The sequence below is a fragment of the Heterodontus francisci genome, chromosome 17 (assembly GCF_036365525.1).
Source record: "Heterodontus francisci isolate sHetFra1 chromosome 17, sHetFra1.hap1, whole genome shotgun sequence".
NCBI classification, from domain to species: Eukaryota; Metazoa; Chordata; class Chondrichthyes; order Heterodontiformes; family Heterodontidae; genus Heterodontus; species Heterodontus francisci.
Window position 1 is genome coordinate 52,035,440 of NC_090387.1, and position 22,034 is coordinate 52,057,473.

Here is a 22,034-nt window from a genome sequence, read left to right on the forward strand (position 1 = left end):
GGAGAAATTGAGCTCAATAGTGCCTGTTTGTTGGACACTATACACAGCCTCCTAAAGCTTAAAAATGGCATCCAAGATGCGCACGCACATTTCTGACGTGAATTGTGTTGGATGCCAGCTTGGTGAAATGGTTTGCACACATGCATCTAAAGAATGCCATCAGCATGCAGAGCGGGAAGATTATGACATCAATCAGTGTGCAACGTTGATTTGACACAGGCGCTGCCATTTCCAAACACCAAGCTCCAGCTTACACTTGTCTTAACTCCACACAGCTGAACACAACATTAAACAGGATGAAGGACCCCCATCAGCGCTACTTAAAGGGATCATGAACTACTTACAGGTTACTTGGTGGATTACTTCTTCTGGCTGCTGGTGCAATTGTTCCCATTTTTGGAGTTTTCATATACTTACCTAAAGTTTCAGTCATCTGCAGGGAGTGGCCTGGCTGATTTTGAAATACTCTTTGTTCACTTAGAAGCTTGAACCAAGTTGCTTTCAGGTGTGGGTAGCCTGGTAGGCCTTCCTCTGGGAATTGAGCATGACTGTGAGAATGAACAGAGTTCATGTAGAGTAGGACAAGCTGCTAGAAGACTGAGGAGGAGGAGGAAGAGTACGGCTCTCAGCAGGAGGAGATAACCACTGAGAGTCTTTAGGGAGAAATTCTCTTGCCTCAACTTCAGTGAGGATCAATTCTTGAGTCATCTTCGCTTCACTAAAGAGGTTGTGACTGAAATCTGTCAACTGCTGCAGCCATAACTGCAACCTTTAAGGACAGCATTGCTTATAGCTGGCAAGGTGACTGTTTTTTCTATTTGTTCTTGGGATGTGAGCATCACTGGCAAGGCCAGCACTTATTGCCCATCCTAATTGCTCTTGTGAAGGTGGTGATGAGCTACCTTCTTGACTTCTGCAGTCCATGTAATGTAGGTGCACCCACAGTGCTGTTAGAAAGGGAGTAGTAGGATTTTGACACAGCAACAGTGAAGGAACGGCGACATAGTTCCACGTCAGGATGATGTATGAGCTGGAGGGGAGCTTGCAGGTGCTGGTGTTCCAACTCATCTGGTGACTTTGTCCCTCTAGCTGGTAGAGGTTGTGGGTGTAGAAGGTGCTGTTGAAGGAGCCTTGGCGACTTGCTGTGACTCTCAAATTTGATGCATCTGACTCCTTCCAGGCTAATGCTGAAGATATAAGCAACATCAGTTTGCAGCACATTGCTGCATAAAGGAGGTAACTGAGGCTTTCTGTACACAGAGGGACAACTTCACCTCAACAGGCCGCCCCCCCCCCCCTTTTCCAGAAACAAGCAAGCAAAGTGAGCATTAGGGTTTGCACAGAGTGCAGCCTTCCCCATGGTGTGGGCTGTCATTTACTGCACACGCATTGCCTTGCATGAGCCTCATGTTAACGGGACCATTTTCATGAACCAAAAGGGATTCTACTCCCTCAATGTGCAGCTCGTGTGTGACCACAGGTAGTGCATTATACAGGTGAATGCCCATTACCCTATTAGTAGTCACGATATCTTCATTCTGCGGTGGTTCTCTATGCCATCTTGTTTGACCCTTCATGACAAGCCAAAAGCTGGCGACGAGGATTATCCATTGATGACATGGCATATGACCAGTCTGGAACCTGCGGACATGTGCACAGCAAGCCTACAATGAGAACCATGCTGCCACATGGAACATTAGATAGCACACCATTGGCATCCTTAAGCAACACTTCTGCTGCCTGGAGCGCTCTGGAGAAGCCCTGCAGTATTCAGCTGAGCAGGTATCAAGATTTGTGGTACAATGCTGTACCACCTGGCCATTATGAGGTAACAGCCCTTGCCACCACCTAAGGAACAGGAGCATGAGGAAGTGGAGGAGGAGGAGGTAATGCAACAGAAAGTGAAAGAACAGGACGATGAAGGGAGGATACAATGTAGTCAGTCCCTTTTTACTTGGGTTTGACATGATGCAATGATTAATGAGCAATACCAGTAACCTCAACCACACCTTCCCATTCACCAACAGTCCCACACTCCTTACCTTTCCTCTATCACTGACCATCACATCGTCCTCTTTGACACCAAGAAAAGATACCTATCCAACGGCGTCAAAGTAGCACTGCTCAGACTACATAGATTCCCCGGGAACAGACAGCAGTGTAAGCTGTGAAGTGGCGCTACCTGACCAAATTTTTCCACCTATAAATTCAGTCATGATACAACGCATAGAAAAATAAACTAATCACCCTTGTGCATTAACTTAGAGCCTGTCTTCTGTGTGCTTTTGCTTTTCCTAGTGCTCTTACAAGGTACTTCCCCAGTGGCTGTAGCATGGTTAGAGGAAAGCAGCCGACCTCCATTGGCTTCACACTGCACCATCTCAGCCTGGGCTACAGCAGTCTTAGGGCAAGGGCACTGGCATAGCATCAGAGATGGGAGTACGAAGACTGTCATTCTGACAAAGGACAACAGGTTTGTGTTACATGAAACCAGTGTCACTGTCCTGGGGCAATGCCTCAGCAACCCTACTGATCTGTTGGAGAATAGAGTGATGGTCTGCTCTGAGGCCCTGGAAACCCCTTTGAAAATAGTATCCAGTTGCATAATGTCTGAGCTTCCACTGCAGCTTGCAGACCTTTGACAGAATCTGCTTGTGCTGCAATGGAACCCGCAACATTGGCCATACAATACTGCATCATGGTGGGTTCCACAGATGTGCTGATGGCAGTGACCATCCATTCCATGTTGAACAGGATGGGCTCAAGACTCTGCACAAAGCCCTGTGCCAAGTTGGTGCTGGACATCTTTGTGCTCCCTGAATTAAGGGACAGGCTTTCTGGTAAGCTTTCCAATGTATCAAGTATTTGGGTGTGTAGAGCCATCAGCCTTCTTCTGTAGCTTTGCCCGTCGAAGCCCTCCTCTGATTCCTCTGTAGCAGAATTAGTGCGCAGCCTCACCCTCTGGTGAGCTGGCACCTGTGTTATCCTTTCCTCCAGCTCTGGCTGCTGTGCGCTTTTGTTTATTCGTTCATGCAATGTGGGCGTCGCTGGCAAGGTCAGAATTTATTGCCTATCCCTAATTGCACTTGAGAAGGTGGTGGTGAGCTGCTGTCTTGAACCTCTACAGTTCATGTCGTATAGGTACACCCACATTGCTTTTAGGGAGGGAGTTCCAGGAATTTTACTGCCTGAAAGTGTGGTGGAGGCAGGTTCGATCGAGGCATTCAAGATGGAATTGGATTGTTATCAGAAAAGGAAGAATGTGCAGGGGAGAAGGCCGGGGAGTGGCACTAGGTAAACTGCTCTTTCAGAGAGCCATGCAGACACAACAGACCGAATGGCCTCCTTCCGTGCTGTAACAATTCTGTGATTCTGGGAGGCTTGCAACGGTGTTAAGTGTGTAAGAGTGAGGTAAAGAAAATATTAAATTTAGCTTTGAGTACTGATTGATAGAGATTGTTGATAGGTGGATGATGGGGATGTAACGAACTGAGCAGTGGATGAGGCTAGTGGTGCAGTTTTTAGGATGTGCCATTAGATAATAAACTCACTGACCTTGACAACTTGTATGAGTTTGTTAAACTTATTCCTGCATCGCATCCATGTTCTGGGAGCAAAGCTCCTGATATTGACCCCTGTGCTACTTGTTCCCTCTGCCTTGTTAGCAACTATCTGGAGGACCTCCTGCCCCCCTGCAGATACTGATGTTTCCAATTCTTTCTGCCTCGTCTATAAAGACTTCCAGTGAAGTATCTGAAAAGCTTGTTGCTTGCTCTCTCACATGTTTGACCATTGCTCAAAGTATCAAAGCACAGATCAGTTTTCAAATGGCTCCGAGCACCTTTTGTAGCCACAATGCACCTCCCCTTTAAGGGTGCACACTGCCTTTAAGTAGCGCTAGCTATTCATGATATTGGGTCCCCTGCTGATGTGTGGAACCAAGGACAGCCTGTGTAGCATTGGCTGCATGTGGTAGTCATGTAAAGTAGCAGGAAGCACAAATTGACAGTGCTGCCTGCAATGCAATGAACGGGCGTGGATTAATCACGTACTATGATCCTCACATCCATTTTCGGGGGTTAGCCAATTGCTGCCCCTGCATTTTTTTAATGTATATAAGTTAACACTTCATACTGCACCAACTATATCGAATACACAGGCTGTTGTCTCCATGAAATTAGCTGACAAAAAAGAAATGGATAAAAACAGATTAAAATACATCACCAACTCCACAGAGAATGGGTTAAATTTTCCTTACAGAGATGGTAAACTGGAGTTGGAACTGTTTTTTGGGTCCCAAACCCATCTCCAGTGGGGAACTGATGGAAGCCATAATTTTCACAGGTGTGAGCCCTTAATTGGTATAGAGACGGGTTCCCTATCCAATTGGAGCCAGTGGAGGTGGGAACAGAGGTGGATCAGATGAAGTGGAGGATTGATTTAGACTCCCCACGACAGCCATTACTGAAGCTGCTGGTTGTCCGAGGGAGAAATCAGCTGATTGTGCCAAAGTCTTCCACAGCACCAGAGGGAAGTGAGATGTCACAGGAGAGCTGAAGCCCTGACAGCTGGGGCAGGGCAGGGCCCCTCACTTCATCGAGGTCAGTCTGGATATAATGTTTGAGGCCGTGAGGGAGTGTAGCTAGAGGAGGCCACCGGCTGAAACTAAAGAGGCCTGGGTTCAGATAACTGCCACCGTCAGTGGCAGAAGTGAGACTAGAAGATCCTGGACTCAGCGCCGTAAAAGGTTCAACAACCTCATATGCTCTGACAAGGTGAGTGCAACCCCCAATCCTCAGGACAGGTCTCAGGGTGCATGCTGCTCCTGAACATGGGAAGGGTATGTGCCCGGGACCCCTCTGAATGGCTCACAGTCTGGGTGCTGCTGAGGACCTGTCAGCACTGAGACATGGTTAGGGGCAGATGACATTGGCCACAGAGGACAACAGTGCCTTATCTCGCTCTTCTGTCCTTGCAGGAGAAACGGACATACAGTGTCCGGGAGAGAGCCCAGACAGGAGGAGGTGTGCTGTTCTTCTATCACATCACCACAATGGAGGAGGCAGCAATGGAGATAGCCAGGATAGTGGAAGAGGTGGTAGTTAGGCCTGGTGAAACAGGAACTCTTGGTGGACCTGGTGCTTACAGAAGGCAAAGTGGTCATTAAGAGGGTGCAGTGCACTCCATGCCTTCCAATAGCAAGTGATGCACTGAGAAACACTGTGTAGCCTCAGAACTGCAGAGGTTTCCACTCTCCTAGGCTAGCTCTCATCATCTCTTGTGTCTCCCACAGGCGCAGATATCAACCCCTGGTACCCTCGCACTTTCTCTCTGTGGGCTCAGAACAGCAACAAGGAGATGAAGAAGCACCGTCACACTTTATGAGTGCACCATCCACAAGTGCAGATACTCTCACATTGGTGGGTCCTGACGTGCATGTAGATAGGATGGCACAGGGTGAACACTGCACAAGTGGACAGAAGGAGGTTCCAGAGACAGAGGGAGTGTGGGAGGACAGATACAGCCCTGATCAGCTGGGCACAAATGCAGGGCCTCAGGAGTCACTGGAATGGAGGCTCTGTCTTCAACAGCAGCTGGAGATGTACACCCGCTTGTCGGAGTTTCCTGAAGGAGTGCGGGGTCTTGGGCAGAGGATTAAGGAGTCCATCCAGCTCATGTGCCATAATGGCTCAGGGCTATGAGCACATGAGCTCCTCCATAGAGAAAGTGGCCAACTTCTTAGAGAGCCAGATGTAGCATCACATGGATTGCATGCAGGAACTGTGCACTGACATCCACAGGATGTATGAGATGCTGTGTAGCATGGCGCTGGTGCACAGAGATCCTTGGAGGGGATGCCAGATGCGCCCTGCTGGTGTCCTCCTCCAAGAATCCAGAGCACCTGATAAGGGCTCAAGATGTCATGGTGGAGGATGAGAGTGTCACCCTTCATGGGTTGAACTCATCATCCTTGGCCTCCTTGGTGCCTCTGAATGAGGGACCATCTGTGCAGCAGGGCCAAGTGACGGAAACTGTCCCTGCCTCTGGAGATCCCCCTGCCCCCCAGCACTTCTACAATGAGGACGACCACCACATGCATCGCAGCCACAAGGCGAGATAAGAGAGCAGGCTGCCTCCACCTCCTCTGAGGCCACATGGGGAGCACTGTTTTGGAGTGGTCGAGCGCGGAGGCCACTGCATCACACGGAGTACTAAAAGGGTCGTTGGGGATGTTGATACTGTCTCTGTATACTGTTTTCCTCTCTTTGCACTATATAAATGATGACACTTTAAGCCACAAGTCTGGGACTCCTTTCATTGCTGCTATGACAGGAAAAGTGGTTTGAGGTGGTGAAAGATATATTGGGATCCTCCATGGTGAGGGCAAAGACTCTGGGCAGATGTGCTTCCTTCATTGGCAGTAAGTGATTTGATGTTCCAGGCTGCATCTTCCATGCATGTGTTGGCACAGGTATCTCAGATTCCTTTGCTTCTCAACCTGGCTCAGAGAGTCTCTGGTGAAATGCTCCTGAATCTGATGATCCCTGACATTCATGGCACCCTGACAAGACCTTCACACTCTGAGCCTTGCCCAGTCACCTCTTTGTGCAGCCGGGGCACCTCTCTGTTCAGCATCATCTCCCTCCACCTCCACTTCCTCCTTGTCTCTCACCAGCTGCTCCTGCTCTTCCCCTGATGAGCTGTTTCCATCAGGGCCTCACCGTGCTCAAGGTGAGCTATGTTATGGAGAACACAGCAGACCACCACAATGACTGAGACCATTGCAGGAGAGTATTGGAGGGTGCCACGACCAGTCCAGGCACTAGAATATCATCTTCGGAAGCCCGATGGCCTGCTCAATGGTTGTCCTAGTGAGCAGGTGTCATTGCTTGTATTGCCTCCATGCCTCTGTCTGGTGCTCCCACAGAAGAGTCAAAAGTCATCTCTTCAAGGGATATCCCTTGTCCCCTGGGATGCATCCATGCAGTTTGGGTGTTGGAATGAAGATCTGAGGCAGCCTGGAATAGCGGAGGATGAAGGAGTTGGCATCTGCCAAGAAAGCGAGTGAACACATGGAGGAAGCTCTTGTTGTGGTTGCAGACCAGTTGAACGTTGAGGGAGTGGAAGCCCTTCCTGTTAATGGATCTCACTGGCCAGTTACTGGGTGCCTTGTTGGCCACATGGGCACAATCAATAATACCCTGTACCTGGGGGAATCCAGTGATGGCACTGAAACCCACTGCCCTCTGTGCTTGTGAGGCTGCGTCTGTCATGAAATGAATGTACTGTCTAGCTCTTGTAAAGAAGGCATCAGTGACCTGCAAGGTGCAGTGGTGTGTTGCGATTTGCGATATGCCACTAAGGTCTGCAGTTGATCCTTGGAAGGAGCCAGAAGCAAAGAAGTTCAAGGCCACAGTGACTTTTGACAGCTATTGGCAGGGCACAGCGACCAGTGCTACAAGGTGGGAGGTCTTCAGCGACGAGGTCACAGATGTCTGTGACCATCTGCCTGGACAGCCTCTGTCATCTCCAGGTAGCATTGTCTTCTGTGATGGAGCCTGTGTTGAGGCTATGGCCTCCGTTGTCTTCCTGACCCTCTTTCCTCTCCCATGCCCTCCTGCTCCTCGGTGTTCCTCCCTTCCTGTAGCATGCGCTGCTCCTCGTCATCACTGGGCCCAAAATCTGAGAATCATGCCCCCATTTCTAGCTGTAGCCTTCCTTGTGGACAGGCGGCCATCCTATTGTGATTAACAGCCTTGCCCCCTGCTCTCCTGCCCCTGCAATGATGGGGTGGGGGGGTTGCGGGGGGGCGGTGATGACCCCATTCAATACCCATGTTGACTGCCCACTTGCCCTACCACCTGCACAGCACCAAGGGCACCTCTTTCCCAAAGGTTGAGTCCCCCTCTGCACCACTGGCCCTCCTGTGGGGCTAGAGTAATTCCCTGGGGCAGCCATAACTGGCTCCTTACTCTGTATCCACCTCCCTTCAGCTGGTCAGCCCAGACAGCACACGCAACCTGTACTCTCCTGTGAAAATTTCAACCTCCCCCTTTAACAAGCTCATAATGAGCTCTTTAACAAATTCAATTGGCCTCAATTGGGAGGCGGACGGGTTGACTCTACCTCCCTCGCCCCCAACCTGAACATTACCGATGCTGGGAATGGTGTCTCAAAGCCGACACGCTGACCTGCACTACATTTTTGGGCTCTGTCTGCCTCTGTTCCTGCCCTGAAAATTCACGCCTCTGTATTGTATGAGTAGATACATGGAGGGATGTATATCATGTCCTAGGGTTTATGCTACCAGCGCAATTCGCTAGTATTGGCAAACCAATGTAAAAGATCAGGGACATTTTAAATGCAAATTTCTGAGCTTTTTGAAATACATTGTGCTGGAAGCTAGCCTCATCTACTAAACTGGGCACATCCTCAGATCAAATTAATGAGTTTAGCAAGATTATGCTGATATGCGCCCACTTGACGCAGTTCTTCAAATTTAGCTCATTTTTTTAGATGCAAATGCACTAGTAGGCACATTTTAAATGTGTTTAAATATTCAAAGTACTTAATTTACTAAAAAGCTGATGAGTGTACACCAAAGAACTATTAAATAGTTCTCGCTGGCTTTTTAAAGTCATTGGCCTGATTTTGCAGTTGAAATGATGACAAAGCCATCAGCATTCACCATTTTCATAACTCTGGTGTCCACACATGTGCAGTTAATGGGGAAATCCTAAAGTACTTATTGCCTGCTCCTCTACAGGCACACTGTTTAAGTCCCTGCGGAGTGAAATCTTAGAAATCACTTGATTTGACGTGAACTTCCACTTTTTACGCTATTAGTCTTACTGTAAAACCCTTTGAAAAAGTTATGTCTTGTTGTATGAAGTGTAACTGAGTTTTTAATCATGTATTAAGTCATAATTACTGCTGAATAACCTCTCTGGCCTTGAAAAACTAATTTTATTTTTGTGGAATATCAAATATCTCCATCATGATAAAATTATTACTTTAAAATCTGTGAAATTTTTAAATAATATTTCATCATCTATCTTAATCTCATGTGTATGTCCAATCTTATTTGAAGTGCGGGATAATCAATGCATTTTACTTTCTGATTTGCTCTCTGTAAGAATTCTTCAATATGGTTGGCTGCTTAGGTTGGTTCATGACATCACTGATGCTGGATGTCTGAGATAGCTGGCAACAGAATCAAATTAACATCAAGAAAGCTGAGATCGCTAGATCTTTGTGGCCAGCTTTCTTCGAGGTAAGCAGCGAGTGCTGTCATTTCACTGCTGACCACAAAATCAGTGATGTTAGATCAAGTTACTCACAGATGATCGACTGGACACTATTATTAAAAATGCATATGTTTTTGTGATAAATCCATTTTCATCTGCATTAATAAAACTACACCAGGTTACCTCTCTTAAATACATCAATCAATATTTTTAAATGTAAGGATAAAAAAAAATTCTATTACATTGCACTGGTTCAAGGAAGATTATACACATTTGTGATTAAGCAAATAAGCTTGAGCAGATGTTCGACCACAGCTTCACTTCGTAAAAACAATGCAATGTTAAGTGCACTTTGTGCCCAGATTATCAATTGCACCCAAAGTGGAAACTCTACCCCCAGACTATTATCTAGACTGAGGCTTCAGATGGCACTTGTAATCTGCTTGAAATTTTGGTCCAGTAATGTAAATTGTCCTTTGCACCTCATGTAATCACTCGTCGTCCATTATCTTCTGCATATTCACTTGCAATAAGTCAGCTGACTCAAACTTACCACATATTTAGACCCTTGATGTTCTACAGTTCTAGTTTCTGGTATTTCAAAGAGCAGTCGGATTGGCTTCACCTTTTTATTCACAGCATTCCAGTACTGCAACAGTTGCTTTGTGGTCAGTGTCGCTTCTGGGACTGCAGTGCTGTAAGGGGCTAAGAAAGGAAGATAATCTATAAAGTGAGTTTGGTTTTAGTTTATTGGCACATCAGTAAAACATTCAGATTGAAACATTTTATGACTGACTTGCAATCAACTCAGTAACGCCATCAATGTAATATTTCAATTCTTTGTTGTGATGGACTTTGATAGATTACTTCTTGCAGATATCAATTTTTTGTAGGCCTGGGCCCTATCACTCCTTAGAATCATAGAAATTATAGCACAGATGGAAGCCATTTGGCCTTTATGGACTTGCAACAGTGCTCTTCAACTGAAGCCAGCCATCCTATTCCCATATATCTGTATCCTCTTACATTCCTTTTCAAATGTTTATCCAGTTCTCTTTTAAATGATGTTATAGTCTCTGCCTGAATAGCTACTTGTAGTAAAATTTTCTGGGTTGTAATAACACCATGTTAAAAAAATCTTCAAACTTTTGATTTAATTTGTCTAGTGATAACCTAGCGTCCATGCCGCTTGTTACTAAACCTTTCAGAATTTTGAAAATCTTGAATATTTCTCTCCTAGTGAGTAAAAAGAAGTTTGAGTTTTTCTTCATCTCATTTCTCTTATGATTCTAGTGAATCTTCCATGATGTTAATATCCTTCCTACAATAGGGTGCCTAAAACTCCACACAATACTGCATCTGTGGCCTAACCAATGTCTTTTAGGAAATCAACATAATTTCCTCTTATGTTCAATGCCTCAGAATCCTGTTTACTTGTTTAATGGCCTTTTCTACCTTCAGTCCCAACTTTAATGATCTTTTTAACCACACTCCTAGATCGTTGTGACTCAGCTGATGGGAATTTTTGCTCCTGTGCTCTCCAGTTCAAAATGTTCTGTTCATTAAACTGAATAAGTAGCAAACTGGAGGCTATCGAGCCCAAAAGCAGAAAAAACCTGCCCAGTTGGTTACTTTAACATGCTGTGCCAACATGCTGCCCTATCTATTCGAGGTTTAGGGAGAATAATTCATTTATGTTTAATGCCTTCTGCTGTTTTATTGAGGATAAAATTGAGCATAAGAAGCCAAGAAGATTTGGACATAAATCCTGAATGGGTTGGAAAGCACTCAAATTGAACAACAATAACACAATTTAGCATTAAATGTAGTAGTGAAAATCTTTTAATGTGGTCAGTTACATCACTTCCTTTACCTGCTTTGTTTTGTGGTGAAACTTCACCCATTGTGTTGCATCCTTGTGCACTGAGAACTGTGCTTCCAGTACCAGAAGTACTTTCTTCCTTATTAAGCTTTTTATTGCAAAATGGTACTGAAAGTTCATTATTCACTGATGAAATTTGTTGTTTGTTACCTTCCATTGTTTTAACAACCTGCACACAGTAAAAGCACAAGATTATATTCTTAAATTTGTCTGTTTGACGAGAATCTATGGACAGCGATTGATTAATGTTAACTAACTTTGTTGAGGTGTAGTTGAGTTGTATTATTAAATACAGTATTTTTACCGTAGTGTTTCCAAAGTCCAAGTCCTAATTTGGAGGATTTGTTCTTTGTACTTATCTAAAAGAATGAACAAAAGAAAGGCAGACATTTATATTCACAGAAATTTCTCAAGCTGCTTAACATTTAAAGAATTCCTTTGAACTGAACTGAGGCAAGCAAGACAGTTATTTTGTGCATATTTTGAACTGGCTGAAGTTTGGAGCACCAAGACCCACAGGTTGCATTAGATCACCAGATTTGCGCTCGCAGCTTGCTGCAATTATGATGATGATGATGATGATGATAATGCCCAAGGACGAACTGAAAATGGTCCTCAGGATGCACTGTTCTGATGCACCTTGGCTTTGCAGCTCACAGATCACGCACAGTTTTGGGTGCTAATAAATTTATGACTCTCTGTTTCTCAAACATTCCTTGAGACATAGAGAGTCCTAAATTCATTAGCGCCCAAGAGAAATCCCTTAAATTTCTCTCATCAGCACCTCCTATTGTCTCTCTCACCTTAATACTAACCCTGATATAATTTCTGTCATGTAATCATTTCCTGTTCTTAGGCACTCAGCAGCTCATTCTATTACTTTTCCTCCGTGTTTTTACCCCCACCCCTTTCACCTTGTTCTGTTCCAGTTTAAACAGTGGTTACTGCAATATTTTGCTTGCTGTTAGTCTAGTACAGAATATCTGAAGAGTCAAATGGGTTAAAAGAAACGGGAGCTTTATTGAAAGACCTCTTACTGCTATGGCTTACAACTTCCAAGAGACTGCCTGAGGGATTCACACACGTGGGGCTGGATTTTGTCAACCCACCGCCGCTGTCTCCCATGGAACCCACACTGCCGCACGACTGTGATTCCATGGCGGCCGGCCGTCCCTCCCAAATCGTGTGGCGGGGTAACATTGGCGACACCATTTACGGCGCCACCAATGCAGAAGTAGGTGTTGGCACCATTTTTAAAAGGCTGCCAGCCCTGCAGGCAGTTCAACAAAGTGCAGAGTTCCCCCCTTCCCCAGCCACCCACCCCCACCGCCCCCACAACCCATCAGAGTGCAGAATTCACTACTTCCCCACCTCTGTGGAGCCAGCTTTCCCTGGATGGTAAAGGGAAGGTGCGAGTGCTCTTCGTCGCGCTGAGGATCTGGAACTAAAGGTGAGGTCACTGCGGTTTATATTTTAATTCATGCAAATGTGTTATTTAAATATGCTAAGTCGGATGCTGAGCGGCGGAGGGGCTGCCACGGAGCTTCCCTGTCGTCAGGATGATCGGGCCTGACAATCCTGGCATTGGGTTCCGTGGCGGCTACTGCTGCTCTGATTTTCTGGCCCCCCTGCCCTCCATGCCACAGAACCCGACGTTGGGCTGGGAATAAAATCCAGCCTGTGGTATGACATCATTTCCTGTGAAGAGGTATACAATAAGACTAGCATATTAACCCAATAACAAGCCAAATGTCCAGTATACCACATTATACTACATCTCCCCCGCAGTCTCTGACTTCCACTTTGACATGGACATTTCACAAGTTTACCGTAATGAGCCCTCTTTTCATTTGAAGGGGATTGAGGTTTTGAGTCCTCTGAGTGTGCTGTGCAAGACTGGAATTGGTAGATGACTCAGGTTCATCATTTGCATTGTCTACTGGATGGGTAGATGAATGCAGCACTTCTAGTCCATTAGATTTTGGAAATAATTAATTTCTCTGGATAGGAGGCTGCTTCTTTATGGCCACCGATACCATGCTCTGGATAAAGTAGCACCTTGGACGTGGTGTCTGTTCAACCACTTCTCCGTACAGATTTTGGTCTTGGATCCAAACTGTCTCTCCTGTTTGGATGTCTGGTAAGTTTCATGCCTTGTGACTCTATCTCTATCCTCTCTCTCCCTCACTTTGTCCAATTCTTCAACTCGTACTCGTGGCATTAGTGTGTGAGAGTAGGGAGCTGGGTTTTTAGTCTTCTTCCCATTCGGAGTTCACATGACACTAGACCATTTTGGAGTGGGGTTGAACAATAGCTCAGAAGTGCAAATTGGATGTCCTTGTTCTTCTTCAACAATGCTTTTACTGGATGCACTCCTCTTTTAGCTTCACCATTGACTTGAATGTATCTTGGTGGCCTGGTGGTATGAACAAATCCATACAATACTGTGAACTCTTTTAAGTATTCATTGATAAACTGCAGTCCATTGTCTGAAATTACAAGTTCTAGGCAACAGATACTGGCCTTGTCAACGATGCCTACATCCCACGAACAAACAAAAAAAAAACCTCCCCCACAATCCCCACGCCGCGAGACCCCTCCCGCCCTGACCCACCTTAAGCCTGATTCCAGGGCCGCTCCTCGGTGTCTGCTCGCTGCAGCTGCAGCAGCAGCAATCGCCTCCAGTGGCGCTACAGCTGCCAGCCTCTGCTTGGCCAGCAGTTCTGCAAGGTTGGGACTTCCAGAATCCGAAATCCTACAGAAGGCCCACCACTGTCAAGTTAAGTGCCTGATTGGCACTAAATTTAGCAAACCTTCTGTACAAGTAGTGACATGGAGATCTCGGCATTGGATTCCCCCGACATTGAGACCCCTGCCGCCAGCATAAAATTTCACCCGTCCTATCTGTGCATGGTACTGTCTGAGAATAGGATTATGTGGCATGTATGCTGGCCATCCTTTGACGCAGTATTCCCTGACTTGAGCACATTCTTCACCAGATTTCTGTGCATCTCTGATTTTGTTGCTGGTAGAGTTGTGGTTGTTGTTGATGCAAAGGTTTCTACTTCTTCAAGAAGGGATACATCACCTTGTTCAGGTCTTGCCACTGGGATATGGGACAACACGTCTGCTGTGATCAGCTTTCCTGGAACATACTCTGTCTTTGCATCGAACCTCATCATCTTCAGTCTGAATCTTGGTACTCGTGGAGGCATCTTTGCTCACTCCTTTGCATTTAAGGGAGTTACCAATGGTTTGTGGCCTGTCTCTATCTTAAAGTGAAGACCGATAACATAGTCTGCAAACTTTTCACAAGCCCATGTAGCCGCTAATGCTTCTTTCTCTATCACTGCCTATCTCTGTTCGGTCTCTGTCAGTGAACGGGATGTGCAGTTAACCGGTCTGCGCTTTCCATCCACCTGTATCTGAAACAGTACAGTTCCCAGTCCTGTAGAAGATGTATCTGCAGCAATGATAGTGGGTTGCTCTGGGTCGTAGTGAGCTAATGCATCTGGTGATATCAGCATTTCTTTGATTTCATCAAATGATCTCTGTTGTGCTTCCTCCCAGCACCATGTATTGTCCTGTATTAATAATTGATGTAGTGGCTCATTGACTACAGCAAGGTTGGGCAAAAACTTTCCAGCTTGGTTTACCATAACCATGAATCTCTGGGGCTCAATCATGTTCCGAGGAGCTGGAAACTCCTTGATTGCTCTTGTCTTCTGTGGATCAACTCTTATATCAAATCCACCAAGGAATCTGGCAGTCACTGCGAGAACTCGCATTTATTGTTAAGTCCTGCTTTCTCTAAGCATTACAGCTCTGCTCTCACTCTCGTGTCATGTTCTGTCTGAGTGGATCCATGGATCAGGACATCATCCATATGACCTACGACTCCATCCAGTCCTTCTAGAATGCTTGACATTGTCCTCTGGAAGATTTCAGGCACTGATGTGATATCAAAGGGTAGTCTGTTGAAACAAAAACTTACAAATGGGGTAATGAAGGTGTGAGCAACTTAGACTCTTCATAGGGGGGTGGTTGCCAAAAACCACAATTTGCATCCAGCTTCACGAAGATTGAATGCTTCCCCAGTTTAGCCAAGCTCTCATCTACAGATGACATAGGATAGACTTGGCGTTCAACTGCTTTGTTTAGCTGTCTAAGATCAACACAAATTCTAATAGATACACTTGTTTTTTGTACCAGGACCATACTTGAACATCAGCTTGTAAGCTCTGTCACAAGTGAAATAACTCCTTGCTTCACCATAGAATCGATTTCTTTCTTTACCTTTGGCAGGAGTGGGTGAGGAATATTTCTGGGTGTACACAAGCACACTGGCTTCATTTCTAGTCATAGGGTTATATGGCATGCTGTCTCCAGCTTCCCGAGTCCTGTGAACAGATTTGCAAATTCAACTCTAAAGTTTCTGGGCTGATCTCTGCTTTCCAGTTCTGTCTCTAATCAGCTCATCCTTCTATCTGCCATACTCAGTCTTCTGCAAATTTGTATAAGTCATTTATAAATGCATCAACATGTTCCTCTTGACGCTGGGTGCATTTTGTTCAATTTGGGGCACTCAATGATATTCTTTCTCAAATTAAAATATCCATTGAGTGCTTTGATTACTTTGTCCCACGTGGCTTTCTCCTCGTTGATACTTTGTGTGACAAGAATATCATCCACACAGTCACCCACCGCATACAACAGCATACTGGCCTGCTCACTGCTCGGTTTTGTAGCTAGACCCAATGTTGTGCAATACCTGACAAATCTCTGATACCACTTGAGCCAGGCCTCAGCTTGATTTAGGTCTGTGACTTTTTTGAAGGTTTCTGGTAAAGGTAGGAACTTCTCCATCATTGTTGTTTACCACTGCCACCATATAATATTCTGCTCACTGTTAGTCGAGTCCAGATATCTGAAGAGTCAGATGAGTTAAAAGAAACAGGAGCCTTCTTAAAATACGTCTTACTGTTACGGCTTACATCTTGCAAAGGACTGCCTGAGGGATTCACACACATGGTTTTACATCACTTCCTGTGATGAGTTTTACAGTATGATTAGCATATTAACCCAGTAACAACCCAATGTCCAGAAAACCACATTATACTACAGTCACCACTAATATCTTCCTCAGACTCTCAGTATCCATGCAAGTGGGCAATGATTGGATAAAAGAAGGGTTGCGTTTTAGACAATTGAAAGCTCAAATTATGAAAATTGATATGTGGGTGTCATGTATGTCACTAGGTCAATCTTAAACTTCTAAAACCCATTAAACCCAGAAGGAATGCTACCAAGTTAGTGAACTGTTCAATGGTTCCCAGAGTTTAATAGCAACTGGACGCACACTTGACTCTGGTGCACTAAAGATTTATAAATAATGTGATCAGCAGAAATCCTGAGATTGAACCTGGAAGTACTCTGCAACATCCTCCATTTTAGAGACTAATTTTTTGTGGAACATTTCATCAAATGCCTTCTGAAAGCCTAGATGTCTAAACATGCATTACATTATACTTATTTACCAAGTCAGTTGCACCCTCAAGACTGGGCTGATAATAACAGTTTTTACTCGTGTTAAATATGCTTGATTTGTTTCCTTTTTGATCAACTTCAGTGTTTTTCGAACAATAGGTGTCAAGCAAGCAGGTATTTACCCTGGGGTCATGTTTCTGAGCTTCTTCAAAGATGTAAACATAAATTATGTTATCATTATCCTGTAATTTAAGGACCTGTGAAACATTTCAGCAACTGATCCTCTATCCTTGTCGTCTTAAATATTTTCTTGTGAATATTTAACTGCTCCAGTTTTTCTTAAATAATTGCTTTGTTACTAATCTGGATTTTCTCTAAGAATTTAAAGCTGCATCTTTTGCCCCTTACATGAGGACTCTGATTAAGCAAGTGGTGATGAATAAGTCTGTTTATATAGCATCGGACTTGGACATCTAAAACATTAAGAGGACTGACACAGTGTAAATTGTCCTGTACAAGTCTTTCCACCAGGTTGAAGGCAGATTTCTGTCCAATAGCTGATGAGCAAAACTTGGGGTGCAGGTGCTGGATGCCACTAAATGGGAGCTGCATATGTGATTGGGCGCTAATATATCCAGGGTTCTATGTCTATTGTGGCTGAGTTGTGGAGAGTTAAACAGTTACTGATGACTCTCCACAATTTTGACTAATGGCTATTGTTTATGTTCATGCTGTGTTCAGATGTGATGCAACACAACTTGCAACTTGGGATGGAGGTTGTGGGGGTGGGGGTGGGGGGGAGGTGGTTGGTGGCAGGGGTGTGGGGGTGGTTACATTCCTGGCATTTCATGACCTTCTAATGCCTTTGTCAATTGTCCATGAGGAAGGACTGGGGTTGTTTTTCTTGGAACAGAGTGGGCTGAGGGGAGATTTGATTGAGGTGTGCAAGGTTGTGAGGGGCCTGGATAGAGTGGATGTGAAGGGCTTATTTCCCTTAGCAGAGGGGTCAGTGACTAGGGGGCATAAATTTTAAGTAATTGGTAAAAGGATTAGAGAAGAGATGAGGAAAAATCTTTTCACCCAGAGGGTAGTGGGGGTCTGGAACTCACTGCCTGAAAGGGTAGTAGAGGCAAAAACCCTCAACTCATTTAAAATGTGTCTGGATATGCACCTGAAGTCCCGTAACCTGCAGGGATATGGACAAAGAGCTGGAAAATGGGATTAGGATGGGTGTCTCGTTTTTTGGCTGGAATAGTCATGATGGGCAGAGTGGCTTCCTTCTGTGCAGTAATTTTTTTCTACATTTTCTAAATATTCTAACTATCTGAAAAGGAGGAACGTGCAGGGGTGTAGGGAGGGGTGGAGGAGTGGCAGTACATGAATCATAGAATCAAAGCATTGTTACAGTGCAGAAAGAGGTCATTCAGCCCATTGTGTCCGCACTGGCTTTCCGAATGAGCAATTCACCTAATGCCATTCCCATGCCTTCTCCCCATAACCCTGCACATTCTTCCTTTTCAGAGTACAAGAGTTGGGACGTCATGTTACAGTTGTACATAATGTTGGTTAGGCCGCATTTGGAGTACTGGGTGCAGTTCCGGTCGCTGCACTACAGGAAAGATGTGATTAAGCTAGAGAGGGCGCAGAAAAGATTCACAAGGCTGTTGCCTGATTTGGAGGGCTTGAGTTATAAAGAGAAATTGGAAAGGCTGGGTCTGTTTTCCCTGGAGCGAAGGAGGCTGAGAGGGGACATGATAGAAGTATATAAAATTATGAGAGGCATAGATAGGGTAGATAGCCAGAGTCTGTTTCCCATGGCAGGGGTGACTAAAACTAGAGGGCATAGATTTAAGGTGAGAGGGAGGAGGTTTAAAGGGGATCAAAGGGGTAAATTTTTCACACAAAGAATAGTGGGTATCTGGAATGAGCTGCCTGAGGAGGTGGTGGAGGCAGGAACAGTAGCAACATTTAAGAGGCATCTGGACAGTTACTTGAATGAGCAAGGCATAGAGGGATCTGGAATAAATGCAGGCAGGTGGGATTAGTATAGATAGGCATTATGGTCAGTATGGACGCGGTGGGCCGAAGGACCTGTTTCTAAGCTGTACGACTCTATGACTCAGATAACAGTCTCTAATTCCCTTTTGAATGCCTCCATTGAACCTGCCTCCACCACCCTCTCAGGTTGTGCATTCCAGATCCTAACCACTTGCTGCGTGAGGAAGTTTTTCCTCATTGCTCCTTAGGAGAGCCAGCATGGACATGATGGGTTGAATAGGCTTCTTCTGTACTGTTCTGATTTTATTCTATAAATTGTAGCTATTATTCATGTGTTATGGTGGAGTAGTGTGTGGGTAAGAGTCGTAGGTTAGCTGGGTCCCTTTGAGGTCTCTTTGACCCCAGGATCACATGCCTGGTGATAGAGTTGATTTTCTGTTATAGACTCAGTCATCCAATCACTGAGCCAGGCAGGTTTGCAATACTCTAGGGCACTGTTGATTGCTGGGAATTTAATATTGTTTTTCTGGATTGTTGCAATCATCTGGTTCATGGTTTGTACTAATTTTCTCAAGAAAGCTTTTAATTTGAGAATTGATTTTTTTAATGCAAGACAAATGAAAACACCTAGTTTGAGAAGCTGGCAAAAAACCTAGGTTGGTTACAAATCAAAGGGTGGTCTGTGTTTGTTTAGTAAGGACATAATGGGACGTGTGAAGACCTTACTCAATGAGAACCTCTCTGAACTTCTTGATGGAGATGGTGTGTCTGCAGCTGCCTCAGTCAGGGGTTTAAATTATTCATATGATTTCCCAGAACAAAGAGAAGATTTGGAGTTGGAAATAATTAGTTTAAATTGCTATCTGGGACATCCCATATGTACCATTTTGCTAAGAAGGTAGATGATGCAGGGGATACCTGTTTGGGTTTTTGATCTGTGTGTTTGCTGACACGGTCATTCAGTTGGCTTTTGGAAAGCTGTTGACTTCAGACAAGCAGTTGGCTTTTGGATGTCAGCTAGGCTCATAAGCAAAGAGGCCATCGGGAACCAGGGGGTTTCTGTTTTGAGTTAGGCCTGTGCTCAAGCTAGGAAGTCCAGATCTGGGAGATCTGATACCTCAGAAGATAGCTAAGGAATTAAGGAAATTGAAGTGAATTCCTAAGACGTGTGGTACATTTGGGATTGATCCCAGGAGAAGTTAACAAACTGCCAAGATCCTGTAACATACAGGGAAATTCTTGGGATGGAAGTAACAGTCAGATAGGAGTGTTCTGTTTGGATTTAGAGTTTGAAGTATATGTCTTCATGTTCTGTTAAGATTTTAAGTTTAGGATATGTGTTTCCAAATTGTAGTGTTAAGTTAATAACTGGGAATTCAACTTTCTCTTTTTAAAAGTTAACAGTCCCTAATGGGCTCGCAACAGGATCTAATTTTAACATTCCATTTTAACCCCATTTTTCTTTTACCTGTTTTCTTCCTCACCCTGGCTCCCATCATCCATTTTGTGGATGGGAACAGCTTCCAAACTAATAGTTTTCCTTTGGTTTGAAAACAAGTTTTAAATGCTAATTTTCCAGCCTGCTAATTTTCTAATGTCCTATACGTTAAAATTGGCATGGTAACGATAATGACTCAACCAAATCCATCTGTCATATGTGAAAATGCTTCAAAACAGGAAGCGACTGTGCTAAATGTGAATAGATGTCAGCAGTCCCCGACACCTGCCAGTGTAAACTCATCTGTGGCATGGTAGGCAAGTACAACTGAGTCTTTACATTTTGCACACAACCAAGTCATTTCCTGTGTTTCCACATGGATGCACATTTGACATCCTGCATGCCTTTTATGTAAGTATTGCTAAATAGAGCACTTTGGTAATAATCTCCTGAGGCTTCTGTAAATGTGGAGCTAAAACCCCCTGAAGCTTGCTTCTATGATCATGTTGAATAAGCGCTTTTTAAAATTATTTCATGGGATGTGGGCATCGCTGGCCAGGACAGCATTTATTGGCCCATCCTTAATTGTCCTTGAGAAGATGGTGGTGAGCTGCCTTCTTGAACTGCTGCAGTCTCTGTGGGGTAGGTACACCCACAATGCTGTTAGGAAGGGAGTTCCAGGATTTTGACCCAGCGACAGTGAAGGAACAACAATATATTTCCAAATCAGGATGGTGTGTGGCTTGGAGGGGAACTTGCAGGTGGTGGTGTTCCCATGCATCTGCACAGAATCTTTCTTGAGTTATTAGCAACTGTCCTGAATTTTTGGCAACCAGGAACATCGTGAAACTTTGATTAATACAATATACATCATCTCCAAGATTGGAGTGCTCAAACTACCATCACTGGGCCAATTGGGACCTGTGAGCCCTAACAATCTAGCCCACAAAGCTTCTAGTTGCATTGCTAATTTGCTTTTTTGAACTTCATAGGACTGGAAGTTTCAAATGAACTGTTGCTAGTCTTTTAACTTAATGTTGGATAAATTAGAACACCAAGATCTATTAGTGTTCATAAAGTGAGATCTAAGAAAATGAGGGGAAAGGTTCATTAAACTGATACATGGTCCATGATGGTCTCTGGTATGCAGCTAAAATGGCTCATGAGACAAGCGTCCTAGAACATGATAGTCTGCAAGGAGAGCATGCTATGCGGGCCAATTATATAATTATACAGAATTTGCAGCAAAGAAACGGGCCATTGTCCCCACAGCTCTCAGTCAGTGGTTCTGCTCCACATGAGCTCCCTTTCATCTTACCACATTGCACCCCATCAACATGTCCGTCTATTCCTTTTTCCGTCATTTACTTATCTAACTTCCCTCAAAGGGGATGGTAGCACACTGGTAATCTTGCTGGACTAGTAATCCAGAGGCAGGCTGATGTTTTGGAGACATGAGTTCAAATCCCATTATAGCAGCTGGAGCAATTTAATTTCAATTAATTCATCAAACCTGAAATAAAATGCTGGTCTCATTAATAATGATGATGAAGCTACAGATTGTTATAAAAACCCATCTGGTTTGCTAATGTTCTTCCAGAGAGGAAATCTGCTGTACTTACCCAGTTTGGCTGACATGTGACTCCAGACCTACACCAACGTGGTTTACTCTTAACTGCCTGTTGACATGGCCTAGCAAACCATTCAGTTGTAGGTGGCTCAGCACCACCTGCTCAAGGACAAGTAAGGATGAGCAATGCTGGCAACACTTACATCCCAAGAATGAATAATAAACATGCATCTACACTATTTGCCTCAATCAGTTCATGTGGTAGCAAGTTTCACATTCTCACCACAGAGTAAAGAAGTTTCTCCTGAATTTCTTATTGAATTTATGAATGATTAACTCTTTTTATGACCCCTAGTTTTGAACTCCTCTATATGTCTACCCTATCAAGCCCCATGATAATTTTAAAGACCT

General features: G+C 44.5%; 1 protein-coding gene across 3 annotated transcripts in view; it reads right to left on the minus strand.

The window, feature by feature from the left end:
• The window catches only part of snx20 (sorting nexin 20), a 35,405-nt gene that overhangs the window by 12,638 nt on the left and 733 nt on the right, over nt 1–22,034 (minus strand). Inside the window, exons 2-5 of one of the 3 annotated variants that reach the window (XM_068049432.1) lie at nt 15,902–16,057; nt 11,435–11,489; nt 11,122–11,299; nt 9,802–9,953 (exon numbers count right to left, since the gene is read on the minus strand). In XM_068049432.1, coding sequence (XP_067905533.1) covers nt 9,802–9,953; nt 11,122–11,287 — 318 coding nt within the window. In that variant the 5' untranslated portion in view covers nt 11,288–11,299; nt 11,435–11,489; nt 15,902–16,057. Of the gene's footprint in view, nt 1–9,801; nt 9,954–11,121; nt 11,300–11,387; nt 11,490–15,901; nt 16,058–22,034 lie in introns of all 3 variants that reach the window. The other 2 variants (XM_068049431.1, XM_068049430.1) reach the window with 2 other exon arrangements.